Source organism: Phyllobates terribilis, unplaced genomic scaffold (assembly GCF_046119375.1).
Source record: "Phyllobates terribilis strain yellow unplaced genomic scaffold, ASM4611937v1 Scaffold_11__3_contigs__length_659146591, whole genome shotgun sequence".
NCBI lineage: Eukaryota > Metazoa > Chordata > Amphibia > Anura > Dendrobatidae > Phyllobates > Phyllobates terribilis.
The window spans coordinates 539663941-539686383 of record NW_027362771.1 but is presented as its reverse complement, the minus strand read 5'-3'; the positions used below and the strand labels follow the sequence as shown (position 1 = coordinate 539686383).

Here is a 22443-nt window from a genome sequence, read left to right as displayed (position 1 = left end):
ACTTCAGGGCAATGCTGGGAGTAGTAGTGGCGACCCAGTCCCGTGGCTCAGGGTGGTCAGACCAGTGGCAGTCTTTTATATGTTTTAGGTAATGTCCGACTACGCCACCCGTGGATTGCGGTCAATAAGAACCGCCGCTGCTGGACCGACCTCTGATGCTGATGTTGTGAGGGCAGCAGAGTGTAGTATAACTCCCCACGGGAGGAGTTTAGCCTCAGGGTAGTGAGTGTGGATGATGGGAGTGATGGTGCACGGGCGCAGCAGGAACGACTCAGAGGCTTTGCAGTACAGTTCAGGGTCTTTACTGATGATGATAAGGCAGACCCTCCAGGGAGTACTGGCTAGCATAAGAGACCTGGTCAGTCTGTGAGCAAACTGGAGTTCCCCTGGCCAGGTGGAGTTGTAGGCCTCCCGTCTATCTGCACTCTTCCTGGCTACCTTGCTGTAAGCGAGTGGAAGTAGCCCACGTCCCTGAGTGTACCGTGTGGTGCTCACCCGTATGGCTGGTGACTTGGGGCCTTCTCATAGCCACCACTCCTCGAAGGCGGTGCTGGTCCCTTGCTCGTGACTGAGTCTCCGGGCTTCTATGGCCAGAGGACCTGAAATCCCCTGCCTCGGACTCCTGTGTCCGGTTCTTGGCGTCTTCTGCCAGGACGAACTCCGCTTAGCTCAAGTCCCTGGTCTTCAACTCCTGCTCCTACAGAGCTCCTCGCTGTTACTTTCCCTGTGTCTGGAACAAACTCCAGGCTCTGACTGAACTAACCCCGCCCCAGATCCAGTTTATATAGGGCAGGTTCCTCCCCTATCTGGTCTGGGACAGGAGGTGTTGCATGTTCAAGGGCTCCTGACCAGGGAACCTCCCACTTGCTCTCAGACGTAATATTTCTATCACTGTGGCAACCAGACCCCTGGGGTGCCACACATATAGCGCACACCTCATATTATATGCCCACAGCAAACACATCGCTTACATATTAGATATTCGCTATATACACATCACTTACATATTAAATGCATACAGCACACACCGCATAATAATGAATAATTTTAGCGCCAACAATATTCCGCAGCACTTTACAATTAAGCGAGGATATGTATAAGCAATAAAGACTTTACAGAATAAACACATAGTTCAACAATTACAAGAAGAGTGAGGATCCTGCACGCAAGCTTACCTTTTAGATTGTAATAGGGGGGACAAAACAGGCAAAAAGTGCTTGTCGTGTATGGTTCAGCCATCATTATAATAAATAGGGGTTTTCAAATAAAGCTGCCTGATCCGGTCATCAGCCAGTATCTAAGTGCAATTACCAAGTAGTCCTGAGTGCATGGAGGATGTGCCACATTCAGGACAAATTGGAGAGAAGAGTTTGGTTAGAGGGAGACCGATCAGTAGAGAGTTGCAGTAGTCCAGACGAGAGTGAATAAGAGCGACAGTAAGAGTTTTAGCAGTTTCAAAAGTGAGAAATGGTCGGATTCTGGAGATGTTTTTAAGATGCAGGTGACAAGAGCGAGTGATTGTATATGAGGAATAAAGGAAAGTTCTGTGTCAAATATGACCCCAAGACAGTGAGCTTGCTGCTTGGGAATTATGTTTGAACCACCCAGGGCAATTGCAATATCAGGTATAGGTAGGTTAGTAGAGGGAGGAAAGATGAGAAGTTCAGCTTTGGAGAGATTCAGTTTCAGATAGAGGGAGGCCATGATGTTAGAGACAGTGGACAATCACTGTTATTTTGTAGTAATGCAGGGGTGATGTCAGGCGAAGAGGTGTGTACTGATAAAGATGATACTGTAAATTAAATCTGCTGATGGTTTGTCCAAAGTGTAGGGCAGTGTATAGAGAAAAGAGGAGGCTTAGGACTGAGCCCTGAGGAACCCCAATACTAAAGGGGCGATTAGAGGAGTAAGAGCTGGCAAAAGATACAGTGAAGGAGTGGTCAGAGAGGCAGGAGGTGAACCAGGAGAGAACAGTGTCCTTGAGGCCTATAGAGCGGAGCATAGTGAGGAGGAACTGGTAACCCACAGCGTTAAATGCAGTAGAGAGATCCAGAAGAATCAGCAGGGACTAGTGGTCATTAGATTTGGCTGTTAGTAGATCGTTAGAGACTTTAGTGAGGGCAGTTTCAGTAGAGTGTAAACAGCACAAATCGGATTGTAAAGGGTCAAGAAGAGAGTTATCTGAGATGTAGTGGATTAGATGAGAGTAGACCAAGCGTTCCAGGAGTTTAGAGATTAAGAGAAGACTTGAGACCGGTCTATAGTTACCAGTGCACTTCTTGTTCAGGGATTTTTTTTAGTAGAGGGGCTATGACGATGTGTTTGAATGAAGAGCGAAAGATACTGGAAGAAATAGAGAGGCTAAATATTTTAGTAAGGAGCCCCGTGATAGCCAGGGAGAAAGACTGAAGGAGATGTGAGGGACTAGGGTCATTGGTGTAGGTTGTAGAGCGAGAAGAAGTAAGGATCCTGGTAACTACTTCTTCTGTGACAGGTTCATAGGTGGAAAGTGAACTTGAGGTGCAGGAGGAAAGGAGATTGAGCAAAAATGTCCTGACAGATATGGTTGATTTTTTCTAGGAAATAAGTGGCCATAATTTTAGTGCTGATGTTGGTGATGGGGGCCTGTACTTTAGGGCTCAGGAGGGAGTGGAAAGTTTTGAAGAGTCGTGTTGGATTGTTAGCTAGTGATGTGATGAATGTGGTAAACTGGCTTCTTTGGCCAGACGGAAAGCAGAGTTATAAGCTTTGAGCATGAACTTATAGTGGATGAAGTCTTCTGATGAAAGTTTTTTCTCCACTGACGCTTGGCACATCTAGAACACCACTGGAGAAAACGTGTTTGCAGTTTGTGCCAGGGTTGCCATTGTCTGGGTTGTGTTGTTCTCCATGTAGCAAATACTGCTTCATCCAGGGCACTTTCCAATGTCTTATTATAATGTGACAATGCTAAATCTGGACAGGAGCGGGAAGAGATTATAACTAAGCTGCTGGTTATTGATGGCATGTAGAATTCTGTATGTGTGGTAAGTGGGGGTGTCCTGAGCGGAGTGATAATTCTTTACAAAGAAGGAAGGTTGTGGTCAGAGGGTGGGAGAGGAGAGATAGTAAAGTCATAGAGCAGAGCCAGGAGAAGACCAGGTCCATTATATTCCCATCTTCATGCAGAAGATGAATAGCAGATGGGGAAAGATGATTATCAATGGGTATGTTAAAGTACCCCATGATGAGAGTAGGAATGTCACAGGCTAGAAAGTGTGGAAGCCAGGTGGCAAAGTGATCCAGGAACTGGTTGGTTTTGCTTGGAGGGTGATACACAACCAGCACTCACAGTGAGAAGGGTTTCAAGAGCCTAACGGTATGGACCTCAAAATGAAGGAAGCATAACAGAGGGTATCGGGGGAATAACCTGGAAAGCAAATTTATGTGAAAATTGTAGACCACCAAACGAGAGAGCTGCAGTGGCGGTAGTGTCTGACTGCTGGATATGGGTTTCAGTGAGAGCCACAAGGTTAATAGAATTAGAAATTAAGACATCTTTGATGTAGGGGAGCTAGTTACACATGCTGACCAAGAGTTTCAGGGGGTACAATTAAAAGAGACAGGAGAAGGTATGCAATGAATGTAGATAAAATTAGCAGGGTTTCTGTGTGCTGCAGGAAGAGAGTTATATTTACTAGTGGAAAGATGAGCAGGGTTACAGGAGATGTCGCCAGTGACTAGGAGAAGGAGAAAAAAAGAGAAAGAGCAGGTGGTTCAGTGATTTATGTGGGCTTTTTGTGCGCTGTGTGGTGGTAGTTGATGGTTTGGAGTGTTTGAGAATTGTGAGAAAGGCCTGAGAGCTGTACATGGGAGAGGGGAGGAGAGAGGGACTGATGGGGAGAGAGTACAGAGAATGTGTAAAAGGATGGTATCTGTGAAAAAAACAGCAGCTACAACATAGCTGAAGCAAAGCGCACACTGCTTACATATGAGACGCATGCAGCATATAAAACACCTCTTACATATTAGACAGCGCACACATAGTGCTTCCATATCTGTTACCCGCAGGACTCATTTCATATTTTGCATGTCAGTTGAACACATCACTAAATCACATTGTAATACCTGCATAAATCTTCACTTTTAAAGCAGCGGGTCCTTTGCACCTGTAGAACGAAGGTCCAAACTGTGGCACAGACCACTGGGCCGGGTGTTACAGCTTCGCTTCTATTAGGAGAAGCTGAGCTGCAGTACCCAGGAAGGCCACTACACAGTGTACGGCGCTGTGGTGTGGAGCTACATGAGCTTTTATAGTGGCTGTGCGTCATCAGTGACCTCTGACCTATCGTCCCTCATGATTGGCTGTGCTATAGAGGGGAGTAATGGCAATGCATTATGGGGAAACCCACCAGGCAGCTCCCAGGGTCATGTTATGCTTCTTGTCTGTTTTATGAGGTGTTAAAAAAGCAAAAAACAAAGGAAAAAGTGCACCTAGGTTGTGTACACAATTATTTAAATATAAGCCAAACATAATTTAATATTTGTCTTTATTAAAGTAAAACTATTAGGTAAAAAGCCTATGCTCGCCATTGAAAACATACAGTTTACATGTAGAAAAACCCTACAAAATAAGTTAAGTAACTTTCAATACTTATCTTGAAGTGAACCTGAGTAACCACTTGTACTATAGTCCATAGTTGCATTTACAGTTATATTTTCTGAGCCGCAATCTCACATAATGTCTCAACAACATCTAACTGACAATTGTGTTAAAGGAGTTTTCCAGTTTCAGAAAAACCATGTTCACCAACTGCAGTTTGTTAGTTTTTTTTTTTTTTTTTTTTTAACAAACTGATCTCTACTCACCCTCCCCAGGTCCAGACCTGAATCTCTGCGGGTGCTCCCAATGTCTGTTATTGTCTGCAATCCTAACGTCATGTCTACAGCACTGCAACCAATCAGTGATCTCCTTTTGGCGGGTGCAGCCATCAACTGTGGCAGAGAGCTAGGCTTAGGTATTGGCTGCAGTACTATCAAAGTGACGAGACCGCTGCAGACAATAACAGACTCACCTTTATATTAAATAAGTAGCACAATACAGCTGTAAATTTATTTCGATTTTACACTTCTTTATATGATATACAGTACTGTGCAAAAATTTTAGGCAGGTGTGCTCAAAATTTATTCTGCAGCTGGACAACAACCCCAAACTCACTAAGAACTATTTTCACCGTAAAGAAGAACAGAGAGTCCTGGAAGTGATTATATGGACCCCACAGAGCTCTGAACTCAACATCATCAAGTCTGTCTGGGATTACATGAAGTGACAGAAGGAGTTGTATAAGCGACATCCACAGAAGATCTGTTGTTAGTTCCCCAAGATGTTTGGAACAACTTCCTTGCAGAGTACCTTCAAAAACTGTGTAGAAGTGACAAGTGTAGCTAGAAGAACTGATGCTTTTATGTCATTTTGAAGGAAATATTGATTTAAATTAGATTTCTCCTTTGTTCATTCTATTTACATTTTCTGATTTGATAAAATAAACTAATAACACATCTAATTTTTAAAGCAATCCTACTTTGAGGCCTTTTTTCTACACTTGCCTAAAACTTTTGCACACTAATGTATTTGTCTACATTATACAGTCAAACCTTACTAAAAAAGACTACCTGTTTGAGGTATATAAATTGCACATGATGCTCAACGCTAATAATAATATTCTATATATTATTTATATAGCACTAACACATTCAGCAGCGCCTGACAATTTAGTCATTGTTTTAGGATTTTAATATCATATGGCACAATTTCAATTAGGTTTGGTGCTTTTGCTGTTACTAGGAAATAAAAAAAAAAACAAGCAGGTTTGCTGCTTTTGACTGATCACACTATTATCATCTTGTTATTCTGTGTCATCATTCTGATACAAATGGTTCCTAAGAAAACCATGCCCACCTGACCGCTTCACCACCTCCACCTCGGTACAGTCGGGATTGAATTGAGCAGCAAGATCATGTATGATCACTGCCATTTATACAGAATCTATTGGGCGAGAATAATGGTGCCCAAACACATTAAATAAAAGTCGGCTGAAATGACTAATCTCGACCATAACGAAAAACCATCTGCTTATTTGATGAAATGAATAAATGATCATTTCTTTTGGCCGATGACAATCAATGAACATTCTTGATCGTTCAAAACACCGGTTGGGCATGTTGGATTTTTTCGGACGATGATAAGCACTGACTGCTTTATCGGTTTAAAAATGTAATACTGGCCAATGCAGTCTGAGATGTTTTTTGAACCATCGACAAAAGATCATTTGTCAGACCATTTTCATCTGATGTGTATGGAGGCCTTAATGCCACAGAGTGTAAATTCACACTTAGAAGTTTGAAGCAACAGTCAATAATTTCTATTTTCCACTTTCGCAAGTATAAAATAAAGTTTGTACATTCTTTTTTACTAATTTACAAGTACTTTTTCCTCAGTTCTGGAGCTAATCTTCCTAAGACGTGTTCCTCTACATCAATCCCCCCTTTTTTCAGTTGTAAGCAATTTGCAATCTCTTCTGGCAACTCAGTCAAGTTGTTGCCCATAAGATCCAAGTTGGTCAGGAGAGGTAGCTGTCCAATCTCAGGTGGTAGAGTGGTAAGTTTGTTAGAACTAACATGGAGGGACCGGAGTCTAGTGCAGCGAAACAACTCACGGGGTAACAAAGAGATTTGGTTACAGATGATTGTCAACGATTCCAGACGTGTTAAGTGACCAACCTCATGAGGGATAAGTCTGATGCGATTATAGCTTACATCTAAGTGTCTTAACCGAACAAGATTAAAAAGAGAAATTGGTAAAATCTCTAGTTTGTTATTGGAAATTGAGAGTTCTTCCAAATTGCGTAGAAGCTCAATAGATGGCGGGAGATGACTAATAGCATTGTTGGATAGTCTTAAGATGGTAAGGCTTCGTAACCGCTGAAGGGTTCCTAGTTCTTCAACGTTCTGCAGACGGTTGGATGTTAAATCAAGGCACTGCAAACTTGTCAACCCAAAAACTGCACCAGGGATTTTAGCGATCTTGCAGTGACAAAGTTTAAGCAGCAATAATTGGTTCATCCTTTTCAATTGACCAAGTGACCCAAGTTCAGTGTCTCCATTCTGTAGGCTCAACTCTGACAGCTGCCCAGCCACATCGAGCACTGCTGAAGGAAAATGAGACAAGTTTGTTGTCAAGGAAAGACACTTAAGTCCAGACAGGCCACGTAGAGACTGTAGATGGATGGACCGATTGTTAGAGCAATTAAGGTTGCCAGAAAGATGCAGTTGACTTAAATTCTTCATAGAGTACATCCAAGATGGAAGTTCTTCCATGTCTGTGAATCTAACATGAAGCACTTTTAATCTCTCCCTGATGAAAGAAAAGGCATCAGGGTCCATTTTGACTGAGCAGTGACTTATCTGGAGCTCCAAGAGAGACTTAAGCTGAGACACCGCTCCTACAAACTTCGCAGATGAGATCAACTCAAGCTTGAGAACCTCAATCTCACTCAATTCATAGACATCTTTTGGTATTACAGGAATCATGGACAGTTGCAGCTCGAAGCGCCCATTTGAGTCCTTGTTGATCATCTGTCTCAGTTTCTCCGCAGGCCACTCAGAATTAAGTGCTAGCTCTCTGAGCCTTCCTTCGCTTACAGCAGAGAGAAACACAGAGAATCTCCTTGAGTATAATGTGTCATAGAGGTCTACCATGTGCAACATGAAGGCAAAATCATTTTTAACATCAGGGATATCACTAAAGCCAGCACCTTCACTATTTTTTTCAAACGAGTACAGCTTGAGGGAATTAGTCAATAGCCAAAATAATGCATAGGCAGATAGGAAAGCGTAGACACACACAAGTATAATATAGGTCACAAGAAGCTTTTCTAGTATGAAGGCCAAGTTGTGTGTGCAAGTGAACACAGAATATCCCATGAGATTTTGTATGCCTGGTTTACAAGGATAGTGGAAGCTAAATGAACCTACCAAACTGAGTGAGTACCCAAGGATTATTGCTACTTTAACCACTTTGAAAACAGTTTGACCAACATAAACTCTATATACAACATCTGAGTCCTCAACATGAGCTCGGAAATGTCTGATCTTCTCAAACAAAGCCTTTGCTTGCTCTCCCTCCTTTTTGTCCAAGATTGCAGACACCGAGACTGGTACAAATGACAATGGCATTTCATGTATTATTGGTGTCCTGGGGGAGTAGTCAATGGAACGTGAGCTGCTGGACTTTTGATGGCTATGTTCTGGAGGTGGCTGGTCACTTGTTTCCTCAAGTGCTTTAGTAGTCCATGGAGATTCAAAACATTTGGCCAAGATAGACAGGAAATGTTCAACCTTCGAAGATGTTTTTGGATACTTAAACCAAAAATTACTGCTCACCAGTAGCATTATAGTGTTAATAAGAGCCAGGTAAGGAAAATATTTGGACTCCCAAGGCATGACTTTGTGGTAACAGACAACACTCACGTACATATACTGCTGGTAGTCCAAGTTGGTCAAATGGCCGATATCTTTTCGAACAGTTGGAGTAGGTTGTGTGGCCTCACTAAAGTCATTTGACATGTTCTCAGTAAGCTTTGACTTCGGCATACAGACAACTTTATCCATTGTAATAAGAAGCGTTGCAGAGAAGAAAGAAGTCATAAGCATAATTATAAGGAGATAATCCATGAGAACATCCCACCAAGGTTTCAATGCCTTGAAATGGGCCTGGGTGTCGCCAAGCGATGCAGCCTCGCTTATTGTGATCATACCTAAGAGTGGGGGGAAAAAGCAGGAAAATATTAAAAACATGAAAACAGTTTATTTGGAGTTTTTGAAAGTTAACAGTGGTTTTCAATTTTGTTTTATTAGAATCAGGGTTGTCATGTCTAAGTCACGAGTGCAATATTTCTTGTCAAGTCTAGTTGGCCACGGAATAGATGATGAGGAACATGAACACTGTTCCGTTTTGGCCCTTAATGCTGTTTGCACAGCTGGACCACTTAAAAGGTTTTTCCTCACTTAGCATTTTTGCTAAATATGGAACATTTTTCATGACGATTTTAACAGTAGTTCTGCTTTGCCAAAAAAACTACAGCCATGTGTTACTTTGAAGCCTTTATTGAACTAAACATTTTACATATAATTTGTGAGATTTATAACAAAAATGTCAAAAACTAAAAAGTTTTCTTTTGCCCATAGCAACCAATCACGGTCTAGCCTTAAAGGGGTTGTCTAGTGAAAACAAGTTATCACCTATCTACAAGGTAGGTAACAACTAGCTGATCAGTGGAAGTCCCACCTTTGGGACCCGCCACAATGGGCAGAATGGGGAATTTTGTCCATGACAGGGAACTATGATCCTTGTTACAAAATGGAGCACCAGGCCCATTCCTTCTCTAGTGGGCTGGAAAAAGTGGAGCGTAGTGCCCATCCACCCCATAAGGAATGAATGGCACAGTGGTTGAGCACGCACACTGCCGCTCCATTCTAATAGGGATGACGTGCTCTATGCCAGTGGGCAGACCCCTGCCAATCGACAAGCTATAACTTATTTTCTGGATAGGTAATAACATATTTTTCACTGGAGGACCCCCTTTATTTTACAAGCGCTGTATAAAAAAAAATCTGGGCTCTGATTGTTTGCTATAGGCAACTAAAACAATTTTCCTTTAAGACAGTTTTGATCGGTGGAGCTCATTGTATTTTTGTGTTTTTTTATTTAAAGCCACTGATCTATAAAACAAAGCAGGATGCTTTAGATGTGGACATTTTTTAAGGATTTTTTTCCAATAGGCTTCTTTTTAAGGTTAGAAAACAGGAGAAAGGAAGCGCATATTACAAATACATATAAATCGCCATAAAAATGCTTGTAAATACAGTTGAAACCAGAAGTTTACATACACTATATAAAAAGACACATATGCATGTTTTTCTCAATATCTGACATGAAATCAGAATAAACCTTTCCCGTTTTAGGTCAATTAGGATTACCATAACTTTTAATATTTGCCCAATGCCAGAATAATGAGAGAGAGAATGTTTTAAGGCATTTTATTACTTACTGCAAAGTCAAAAGTTTACATACATTTCATTAGTATTTGCTACCGTTGACCTTAAACTGAATGACTTAGGAGAAACATTTGGGATATCCTTGCACAAGCTTCTCACAATAATTGGTCGAAATTTGGGCCCATTCCTCCTGACAAAACTGGTGTAACTGATCCAGGTTTGTAGGTCGTCTTGCTCGCACCTGCCTTTTCAGCTTTGCCCATAAATTTTCTATAGGACTGAGATCAGGGCTTTGTGATGGCCACTCCAAAACATTGACTTTGTTATCCATAAGTCACTTTGTTACCATTTTGACAGTATGCTTCAGGTCATTGTCCATTTGGAAGACCCATTTTCGCCCAAGCTTTAACTTCCTGGCTGATGTCTTGAGATGTTGCTTCAGTATTGCCATATAATCTTCTTTTCTCATGATGCCATCTATTTTGTGAAGTGCACCAGTCCCTCCTGCAGCAAAACAACCCCACAACATGATACTGCCACCCCTATATTTCACAGCTGGGATGGTGTCCTTAGGCTTCCAAGCGTCTGCTTTTTTCCTCCTCCTTTTTCCTCCAAACGTAACGATGGTCATTATGCTCAAAAAGTTAAATTTTAGCTTCATCAGACCACAGGAAGTCTCCAAAAATTAAGGTCTTTGTTCCTGTGTGCATTTGCAAACATTAATCTAGCTTTTTTATGTTTCTTTTGGAGTAATGGCTTCTTCATGGCTGAGTGGCCTTTCAGCCCATGCTGATACAGTACTCATTTCACTGTGATTATTGACACAATCTTACCAGTTTCCGCCATCATCTTCACAAGGTCTTTTGCTTTTGTCCTTGTATTGATATGCACATGTCGGACCAAAGCACGTTCATCTCTGGGACACAAACCCATCTCCTTCCTGAGTGGTATGATGGCTGGACATTCCCATCTTGTTTGTACTTTGCGTATAATTGTTTGTACAGATTAATGAGACACCTTCAGGTATCTTGAAATTGTACCCAAGGATGAGCCTGACTTGTGCAAGTCCACAATTCTCTTCCGGATATCTTGGCTGATTTCTTTAGACTTTCCCATGATGCTACACAAAGAAGCGGTGTGTTTCAGGTGTGCATTAAAATACATCCACAGGTGTGTCTTAAATTAACTCAGATGTTGTCAAAAAACTATAAGCTTCCAAACACATGACATCATCATATGGGCAGTCCAGAATTGTTTAAAGACATAGTAATTTTAGTGTATGTAAACTTTTGACTTTGCAGCAAGTAATAAAAATGCCTTAAAACATTCTCTCTCTCTCTCTCATTATTCTGGCATTTGGCAAATATTAAAAATTATGGTAATCCTAATTGACCTAAAACGGGAAAGGTTTATTCTGATTTCATGAGAGATATTGAGAAAAACATGCATATGTGTATTTTTATATAGTGTATGTAAACTTCTGGTTTCAACTATATCTCTTGAGATTCATAGAAGGTTTTTTTTTTTACAATTAAGAATAGTGAAAAAAAACATGTCACCATGTTTTCCCCTATATAATCCTTTGCCACCTCTGTAGAAAAGTCCTTACAACCCCTCATTTTAATTGTCCCACTCTGAATGCTAAAGAGCACCGAGCGGTCTGATGGGCGACAGTGATCACCACCCCCCCGCCTTTAATTGACGTGGATGACATATCCGCTTTATAAAAGACATTTTATGAAGATTCCGGGAAAACCGGGTTTATAAAAATCCATTGTAGGGAGGTTGCTACAGAGGGCTAAAAGGTGTTGACAACAAATTATAAGGAAAACCTGGTGACAGGGTCCCTCTTTAATGCATATGTTTGCCACCCTATCACTTATCCTATCTTTCCCAACTTACTATGGGAGTATCTCCAGAGGGAGATATGTGGCCGATTTCAGCTCTGAAGTCTGCCGAATTGTGAATGCAGCTCTTGGCTATAAAAAGTGCTGTAATTTTGGATTAGTACAAGAAATGTAAAAATGACTCAAAATAATAAGTGAGCAATATTATATTATTGTTTTTAATGACTCAGTTTTGCCTATTGCCAGTCAATTTTTGACATTTTAATCTGGATGATTTATCCTTGGCATAGGCCATCAAGATTAGATTTCTGGAGGTCCGAATTTTGCCCTCCTCCACCAATCAGGTGTGTGTGTGAACGAGCATTTTGCACGTTCATTGGGGGATTGGCAGCCTGTTTTTACGTGGCAAGATAATTGTGGAATGAGCGTTTTTAACAACTCTTGTTCATGATTACCTTGCTGTGTAAACGCAGCTTTAGTTAGGGTTCACATGGACCTGTTTCATGGTCAGTACACGAACTACAATGGCCAGTCTGATTGCAGGTCTCCCGAGTCCAAACTTACAGCCTTATATGTCCTGGTCGAGAGACCCACGGTCAGTTCGAGCATTGTGGTCCGTATATTGACTGTGAAATATGCCCATCTGAACCCGGCCTTATTCTGTAGCATTTTATATATGTTCCCTCTCCACATTCTCCCTAATTAATATACTGCTTTCAGATAAAACATGTGCCAGCCAACAGCACCCCATATATAGGATGACTACATCAAACCCTTTTTAGAAAATGAAGTTTTCAAAGCATCAACTAATTGCACTATGGCCCAACATCCAAAGCTAGAATTTTCCTAAATGGCCTTCAGTTTGGTAGAGAAAAGGGGGCCGGATTTACTAATGAGGTCTACATTTGCCCTGTTGCACATAGCTCCTTGTTCTAACCATAGACACATTTATGTATCATTTTGTTTTTGTCTTGGTGAGGGCTCACGCACATGACCGTAACAATCAGACGAGTGCAGTCTGTCATTTATGTTATTCTTTAGGGATGCTAACATCTGAATTTTTTCTCGCACCGAGTCGGTCCAAAGAAAAAAAATAAATCGCAGCATGCACGAATCGCCTCCAATGATCAGAGTGTGATTAGCATAATCAACCCGATTTTCTCGGATGAGAGCATCTACGGCCGCCAGACCCTAGCCTAATAGTGTTACATCTGTATTTCTTATGTGTTGCACTAGAAAATTGTTTCTATACATAACTGTAGCTGTATATATATATCTTGTGAGAAAGTGGGAGGTAAGGTCCCGGTTGGCAGGTATGTCTTACGGAGTTGGTTTTTATGCTGACTGGTCCAGGATTCAGGAGCGACTAAAAGAGCCTGGGTGGGAAAGGTCGCTCTCATACTCCAGTCCAGGTCTTTTCGCCTAATAAAATGCACCTGGTCTAGCTTAGATAGTAGTGTGCTAAAGCTGGAGAAAGACAGGGCTAGTGGATAGTCTGTACTGCAACCTGAGAGGTTCCTGTGATACCAAGTTGGTGAGACAGTTTGTTTTTTTTTGCCTTACCCAGAGGTTATTTGTGATGAAGACGGGCTGTTTCATTTTGGAGCTGTAAAGTTTTTGAAGGACAATAAATTTTATTCTGTTTAGATATAAATACTCAGTGCCTGTGCGTATCCACATGGCTTCCAGAGAGCTGAAACCCCCTACAATATGCAGCTAGATTTTAATGTTGTGTGCACCATAATTACCAGTAATAAAATAGTTTGGCTGTTGTCTGTTCCATTATATATACAAAATAAAAGAGGATTGCTGTTTGCATACAGGTAATTTTGATTATGTGCTGCCATTGCCTCTATAGTTACATGTTTTCCACATATCAAATGAAATAAAGCTGTATCGAATAAAAAAAAATAAATTATATAATATGACCTAATCAGTGGCATCACTGCATTTCTTGTATCTTATTTTTAGTCTCATTTATAAAACTGTCCTTTACCTGTCAAGTGGTACCGGGCTTTTTTTCTGCCTATGTGACCCATGGATGTTCCCATCTATATTAACCATTGGCCTTCAGGGTTCTCCTGCTGAACGCTCGCAGCTAAGCAAGTGTTCTTACCTTGTTGGAGTCTTGCAGAACTCACAGTCCTTACCTCTACGGACGGCGAGCATTTTTAAACCAGGAAGCTGCAGCAAATTCTTTCTCAATCCTGGACAAGCCTCAGCGTGTGCCTTGTACGATCTGTCCTCTTATCTTTAGAACGTTTAAAATTGCAATCTCCCAACTTATTTCCCAAGGCTAAAAGTTTTGTAAGAAACTTTCCTCTCTCCGTCCAGTTTGCACGCGCTTCTCTCTCAGAGTTACATCTGGGAGTCGGCCGCCTCTCCCACAGTAATCTTTGGTTGGTTTAAACATGAGTCAATCACGCATAACTTTGCTTTCAAATACTGTGTACACATCTTACTAGTTGTAAAAGGCTTAACATGTATGAGTTTTACACTGTGTACGGATTGGTTTATTGTGACCTTACGAGCTTCGCATTCTCTACAAATGGTGGCCAAGCTTTAGAAATTTGATGGTAATTTTGCCCTCAAAAGAAATAAAAGCAGTGTCAAACCTTACTAGGGCTTACTCAGACACAGACACCTCCACATTGCACCTACAGGAGCTTTTCGGACTTCCTATTCTAAATCCATAGACATTAATAAAGAGTCAGTTCCCCTATGCGGCTATAACAGCTTCTGCTCTTCTGGGAAGGGTTTCTACTAAATTTTGGGAGGTGTCTGTGTTTTTTTGTACCATCCAGTAGACCATTTGTCTATTTGATTCTGTGGCTAGGCTCTGTTCTAGTTTACCCCACAGGTGTTGGATGCGGTTGAGATCCAGTCATGTCCTTCCACACCAAACTCCCGCATCCTTGTCTTTATGGGCCTTGTGCATTGGGCACAGTCATGCGAACAGAAAATGGCCTTCCCCAAACTGTTTCCACAATGTTGGAATCAACGATTGTCCAGAATTTTTTGGTATACTGAAGGATTAAGATTTCTCTTCATTGAAACTAAGAAGCCTAAGCCGATCCCTAAAAAAGCAACCCATAGGGCCATTATCCCTCCTCCACTATCTTTACAGTTGGCACAATGCTGTCAGGTAGGTAACATTCTCCTGGCATTCACTGAACCCAAACTCATCCATCAGATGCCAGATAGAGAAGTGTGATCCGTCTCTGCACAGAACATGTTTCCACTGCCCCAGAATCCAGTGGTGGCGGCTTTACACCACTTTATATCGTGAAGCTTAAGACAGAGGCACAGTTTTTGTGCTCATGTTGATACCTGAGGACTCTGAAGTTAAGGAGTCAGCCATATGTTGGTCACTTTTCTGACCTCTGCTCCTCAGAACTTGTCAACGTTATGGAGTCTCCACCTCTTGGCTGAGTTGCTGCGGTTCCTTCCACCTCTCAATATTATCACCCTCAGGTAATGGGGGGAAGATTTAGGAAGAAAGAATTGTCAAGATCTGACTTGTTACCCTATTACAGGACCGCGGTGGTACCAGTGAGATCTTTACCACCAGCCGTTCTGTCACATGTTAGCAAAGGCAGACGGCATGGCGGGGGTCCGGAGGTTAGACACGAGGACAATGGGACTGAAGGAAAAACCTGAAGTCATTGATTAAGACGTGCAGCCCAATACTTTTGTCCTGTATAATATGTATATTGATATCTCAGAATATCAAAGCTACTCACTGGGTTTTATTGGATTTTCGTTTTCATTGCTTTGTGACCTCTGAAGGTTCACTTATAAATGCATAAAAAAAACCTATAATTATTTTGCCAAATAAAACAGAAGTACCTATGTCCTTTCTGTAAACTTTTGAAGTATCATGGTGACATCAAGAGTTTTGATTCATGGAGATCTGATGCCGATGTAAGAGGGTGACCGGGACGCTCATGCGGCTCTTTGCCTTTTGTGAATGTATTGTTCTACTCTGTGTTTATATAGGAATATGTAAATGTCTAATGTTAGTTACGGGGACCGTATATGTTAGGAGTGGATGGTATATTAGATTAGGATTTGGGTACAGTGCAGTGGGGGGCACAATCGTTTAGGATAGAAATAGTTAATATATTTAGTAATAGCTCCAGTGTAGAAGGAGCCGCGGTAGGGCCCTGGAGGCTGAAGGTCAATAGAGATACAGATGGACGATGGAAAAAGAGTTAGGCAGCTTGGGGAATGTTAAAGTGGTAAACTGTGAGGAAAATTCCTTAAACGTCTGAGGCCTGTAGAAGGACTGATGGAGCCAGCCTTCACTACCCCCAAGGAGGGCAGTATGGACGGGGACATACCTGGGGAGAGTAGGACCGTGTTCTGGGAAGCTATGGTACCGGGGAAACTAACTGAGGACAGATCAGGAAGGGACAGAAGAGAGGATGAAAACTGTAATGGAGATGTCCAAAAAGACTGTATCTGTCACTAAAACTGAACAAATGGAAGTTTAGTTAAGTTATGTTATATAAAAGAGAGATAGAGTCTGAAAGTGATTATTTGCCTGCAACAACTGAACTCCAGAAGAAAATTGAGATTTCCCGGGAAACTAAGTGTTGTACACTACATACAAATCACCAGACAACTGGGACATTATCTTGTATTTGTGGGCAGTCAGGGTGTAGAAACACAACAACTGCAGTCCCTCGCCACTACTACCACCCTGTACCCCTTACACCAAGACCACAAAGGCCATTGAAATATAGCGGCAGAATTGCTTAGCTGCCTGCGGCTTCCCTCAGAGGTTGAAGATGGCTCATAGAATTGCTATTGAGTCCATTGTCATCCTTGGAAGAAAGTAAAGCTGAGAGGAGCGCTTCAGCCCCTTCATTTTAGTGATCGGTGCGGGATCTCAGCACTCAGACCTCCACTATTCAAAACTTGTAACGTAAAACGTTTTACCATTTCTGAAAAAAACAAGTCTTAAAAAGTATTTTCTCATCAGAAATTTATAAAGTTAGAAAGTACTTGTAAAAATATGCAACTCTGCAAATGACCTCTTATTATGAATCTTCTCCAAGAACGGAGGGATTTTTAATTTTATGGTGTTTTGGTCATTGCTTAGATTACTGTCCAGCTCTACATTTTATCAAAGATGGCCGGTTCCCCAATGCTTGCAAGCTCTTTGTTATAGAAGGTGCAAGCGCTGCTTCAGTGTCCCAGTCCTCTTCCGAAACCTCTTCCAAAACTGCCTCTGCTTGCAGCATGAGGGAGCGCACAGTGTACGCCAGCAGCTCAGCCATGCCGCTGACCTGAACTGTCAATCATCAGGAACGAACTCCCCCCCGAAAAGCAGGAAGCTGAGGTAGTGTGCTCCTGCGGGACAATCCTGAGAATAACCCTTCACTTTGCCCAGGTTAACTGGATGCAATTCAATTATTTATCTGCTCAGTCAAATGAAGTCCTTAACTTTTTCTCAGATACTCGAGATATATTTTATATATAAATATGAAATAGAGGAAGAAACAGATCATGCTTACGATTTTTTGGGTCTAAAGTTGTATGCAAATCAAAATTGTGAGTTTTCACTTCTCGGAATGAGCTGTGCACCATATACTAAACTTTATAAAGCACTTGTAGGTATGCAATATACAAAAATCATCAAGCCTGGAGGATCCAGATACCAAAATAAGTCTCTTTAATTATATGTTCTCTTATAGAAGAGTCTGGATCTTAAAAAAAGGCATTAAAAAGGGAACTTGTCATGAAGATTTACTCCTAGCAGGTATTAGCAGCACTTTATCAGCCTCCTAATCACCTCAATGATGCCTGTATTAGCCCTAAATGCTAAATATAAAGGTTTAAAACTAAGTTTAATTGTCCCCGTCCTCTCCGCCTGCAGTCTCTAGACTAGTCCATGACCGCTGTCAATTAATGAAACTGTGTGAGAGGGAGTATCAAATTTAACCCGCTTCACGACCTATGACATAGGTAGTACGTCATAGGTCGTGTATCCCCCTTTGATGTGGGCTCCGGCGCTGAGTCCTCATCTTTGATCAGTTGTCATGTGCCCCTAACAGCCCCGGGTGGAATCGCTGACAGCGGCATTTAACATGGGAGCGCGCCACAAACCACTCCCATTGGCGCCCCTGGCACATTAACGCAGATGCCGATGGGTTGGCATGACAGCCGGGGGTTTGCAGAAGACCCCCGTGCTTACCATTGCCGATCAGCTATGAACGCTGGCTCGTGGCTGGCTCATAGCAGGGTAGCAAAAAATCATCTGCTATGTGTAACACAAGCGATCAGAAGATCGCAGCTTCAGGTCTCCCAAGGAGACTATTGAAGCAAGTAAAAAGTTGAAAAAAAAAAGTTTTAAAAATAGTAAAAAAAAAAAATATAAAAAGTTCAAATCACCCCCCTTTTGCCCCATTCAAAATAAAACAATAAAAAGTACACATATTTGGTAATGCCGCGTTCAGAAATGCCTGATCTATCAAAATGTAAAAATAATTAATCCGATCGGTAAATGGTGTAACGAGAAAAAAATATGTAAAATCATATTGGAGAATCATATTGTCAGGTTAGTTTTAGCATTTAGTGAACCAAAAAACAAGCGTGAAATTGTACTTTTTGCAATTTCACTGCACTTGGAATTTGTTTCCCGTTTTCCAGTACACGATATGGTAAAATAAATAGTGTCATTATAAAGTACAACTCGGACTGCAAAAAAACAAAAAAACAAGCCCTTACATGGCCATATTGACAGAAAAATAAAAAAAAGTTATGGCTTTTGGAAGAGGTGAAAGAAAAAAATGGAAAATCCTAAGGTCTTGAAGGGGTTAACACCATGCTGGGCCCATTAATAAGACGTTATCCACCAGTGGACAACCCCGGGCACTCATCAACTTGATTGGCTGCAAAAGGTGGTCAGATCTGATGAAGGCATGAACAAGCATCCAGAGTACTGTAGATCAGTCATGTATTTGAGATTTGTTTTACCTCAGAAGCAACCGGAGTTGGTATTGTGAGGTTTACTGACTGTGCCAAGTCAAATATTACCTCTAATCTGCGGGCGTGTAAGTTCCAGTAGTCAGTGTGTACTTATCCGCCACATTGTTAGTAGAAGACGGGGGGACTAAGATGGCAGAAAGAGGAGTTCATTGTTGTTTATGTCACACGTGAAGATATGACTGACAATGCTGAGGAGCAGTTCTTGGTGGTAAAAGTGAACAAACCATCGAGACAGAGGCGACTTCATGGTGGTCTACCATGACTCTTCTGCAGTAAAGGGACTGTCAACACAAAATGATTGTTCAAACCAAGCGCAGGCCGTCGGTGCACCCTTGGCACAGCCACACATTTCATGCACCTTTCCACCTCCATCTCCACTTCTTTGATTGACAGCTCTGACTTCTTCATAGAACCAGAGAAAGGTGGAGATAGATGGAGTTTAAGCAGGTGGGAAGGTGTACTTAAATTTTTGGTCACACCATGATGCATCAAGTGCCTATACTTGGTTTTATCAGTCCCTTTAAGAGCGGTCGTATAACAGACGCATCACATCGCAATGTTCGAACTGGCCGGCAGCTCTCCTCACTTGAGTGTGACGGCTGCATAGAAATACAGGCTTACACGCTTGGGTCAGAAGAGCCGACGGCCAGTCCAAGTATCGTCGTCCGTGTTTTATGGCCATGTGACTGCGACCTAAGGCTCCAAGTTAACAGCCAGATTATCTGCACAAAGATCCAATCCTGCCAGGAGAAAGCAAGGAGGCCATTAATTTATTATTCCTGATCAACTCCCTTAATGGGGGTTAACTGAAGATGAATCTTCAAGAGCAGGCCACTCTCCTGCCTCCAGCATTCCTGCTTTGCCAGCCAGCAGCGGAGCACTCTGGAAGATTGACAGCTCTGTCTGGTGGCATGCTTGTGCCGCTGGTCTGAATTGTGCGCTCTCTTTCAGGGTTTTAGCATCTTTGCAGCATGGGGACTGAGGATGGTCGGATCCAGCAATCTGGCTACCTTCATGGTGGCACAGGCAGGCTGTAAAGAATAAAGCCTGCCTGCTCCTTGCCTGGGACAGCCGAGTGGCCAGTAACCTAGAGAACAAGATGAAAGTTATAAATCCCTCCACATTTGAGACAACACTGACAGCTGTGTTAGCAACAGCAGAAGTGGAGCTACAAGGGGGTGCAAAAGCGAGCATTATTTTAAGGCCACGGCCCCACTATCAGTATTCGGTCAGTATTTTTTCTCACGAGTGGGAGCCATAACCAGGTGAGGAACAATCAGAGAAAAAGGTATAATAGAAACAAGTCACCAATTCTGCATTTATCACCCACTCCTGAGAAAAAATACTAACCAAATACTGATAGTTGGGCTGTGGCCTTCGAGACAAGATTCTGCATTTTACAGCTTTGATTATGGCAGTTCTTGGTTGTCACCACTAGATGTCCCTCTACCATCACACAGCCGGGTCACCAGTCCAAAGCCGCCTCTCCCAGTTAGACAGTATGCATGACAGAGTCATCATGACTCATTAGTCCACGCTGTAATCACAGACGCCACTTTTCCCAATTACAGAGGCGTACCTGTGTCCTCCCTAGTATCCCTGCCACATGCGCACAAGGCTCCGGGAGCAGCGGCCTGCAATGATCTGCAGAATCCAGTAATTTATATAAATCGCAGACTCGGTCCTAACATTGTAATATTTTGCGTCTGCAGCTCTATATAATTCTGACACAGATGTCATAATCTATAGAACATGCAAGATAATGAGGCAATGTCTCCACTGTGTGTGCACTGGTAGGGAGCTGGAGGACTGCATCTACAGGGTGCCTGTCAGTCATCACAGCCAGTGGCGTAGTTATATGGGTTGACAAACATAGCGGTTGCACCAGACCTCATTGCCCGAGGAGGCCCAAAGTAAGCTGCGCCACAAGTATTAAAAATGGCACATGGTAAGTTGGGGCCTACTTACGTAATCTACTTTGGAGGGCCAAGGAAAGCACGCAGACCAACTTCTAATATAATCTCTGATATACAGTCAACAATCCTATAGCCACAAGGACTTTTAAGTGGTGTATACTTGGCCTTAAAGTGTAAGTTTTATCATCTAAAATAATAGTAGACATGAAAATAAGCAACTTTGTAATATTTCTTATCAGAGAAATCTGCTTCTTTCTCCCCCAGGACGAGTGATCCATTCTTACAATTCTCAATTTAGGGGTGTATGCAAAATTGTGTCTTCAGAGAGGAAGAGGACTAGAACTCTAGTGCGATCTATAAGGAAGTAGCAATCGTAAAAGGAACGCTTCAACGAATCCCACGGATTCCGAGGTTGTTTTTTTTTCGTGACACATTGTACGTCGTGATAGTGGTAAAATTTCTTTGATATCACTTGCGTTTTTCCGTGAAAGAAAAAGAAAACGGAAAGTTGGCAAAAGTTTTTAAAATTTTGCAATTTTCAAACTTTCAATTTTTATGCCCTTAAATCAGAGAGATAGGTCACACAAAATAGTGAATAAATAACATTTCCCACATGTCTACTTTACATCAGCACCATTTTGGAAACAATATTTTTTTTTTGTTAGGAAGTTATAAGGGTTAAAAGTTGACCAGCGATTTCTCATTTTTCCAACAAAATTTACAAAACAATTTTTTTTTTTTTCCAAGGACCACATCACATTTGAAGCGACTTTGAGGGGTCTACATGACAGAAAATACCCAGAAGTGACACCATTCTAAAAACTGCACCCCTCAAGGTGCTCAAAACCATTTTCAAGACGTTTATTAACCCTTCAGGAACTGAAGCAATGTGGAAGGAAAAAATGAACATTTAACTTTTTTTTCACAAATATTTTATTTAGCACCAATTTTTTTTTTATTTTCACAAGGGTAACAGGAAAAATTGGGCCCCAAAAGTTGTTGTGCAATTTCTCCTGAGTACACCGGATACCCCATATGTGGGGAAAATACAGTGTTTGGGTGCACGGCAGGGTTCAGAAGGGAAGGAGCACTGTTTGACTTTTTGACTTTTTTCAAAGCAAAATTGGCTGAAATTGAGAGCAAACGCAATGTCGCGTTTGGAGAGCCCCTGATGTACCTAAACAATGGAAACCTCCAAAAGTGACCCCATTTTGGAAACTAGACCCACCAAGTAATTTAACTAAATGTGTGGTGAGCACTTTGAACCCCCCCCCCCCAGGTGCTTCACAGAAAACTAAAAAAAAAAAAAAAAATTACACTTTTCCCACAAAAATGATCTTTTAGCGCCCACTTTTTTTTAATTTTCACAAGGGTAACAGGAGAAAATGGACCCCCCAGGATGCAGGCGCCATGTTCTCTGCTGCGAGAAACATCAGGGACAATACTACGATCACCGTGCGCTTAAGGCCCCGTCACACATAACGAGATCGCTAGCGAGATCGTTGATACGTCACGGTTTTTGTGACGTAATAGCGATCTCGTTATGTCTGACAGGTAGCAACGATCAGGCCCCTGCTGTGACATCGCTGATCGTTACAAAGCTTCCTGGACCATTCCTGGGTCGTTGCGCTCCCGCTGGGCAGTGTGCA

The 22443-nt window shown here is 42.0% G+C and overlaps 1 protein-coding gene across 2 annotated transcripts; it reads right to left on the bottom strand.

Annotated features, from left to right (window-relative positions):
- Positions 1-4874: 4874 nt before the first annotated feature.
- Positions 4875-14268, bottom strand: LOC141166811 (volume-regulated anion channel subunit LRRC8D-like). Of its 2 annotated transcripts, none has more exons than XM_073653872.1 (2): positions 13999-14268; positions 4875-8795 (listed from the first exon to the last, which is right to left on the bottom strand). In XM_073653872.1, the coding sequence occupies exon 2, from the start codon at positions 8791-8793 to the stop codon at positions 6457-6459; it is 2337 nt and encodes a 778-aa protein (XP_073509973.1). In that variant the 5' UTR covers positions 8794-8795; positions 13999-14268; the 3' UTR covers positions 4875-6456. The 2 variants fall into 2 exon arrangements, with proteins under 2 accessions (XP_073509973.1, XP_073509972.1); XM_073653871.1 differs by having other exon boundaries at positions 14033-14268.
- Positions 14269-22443: the final 8175 nt, after the last annotated feature.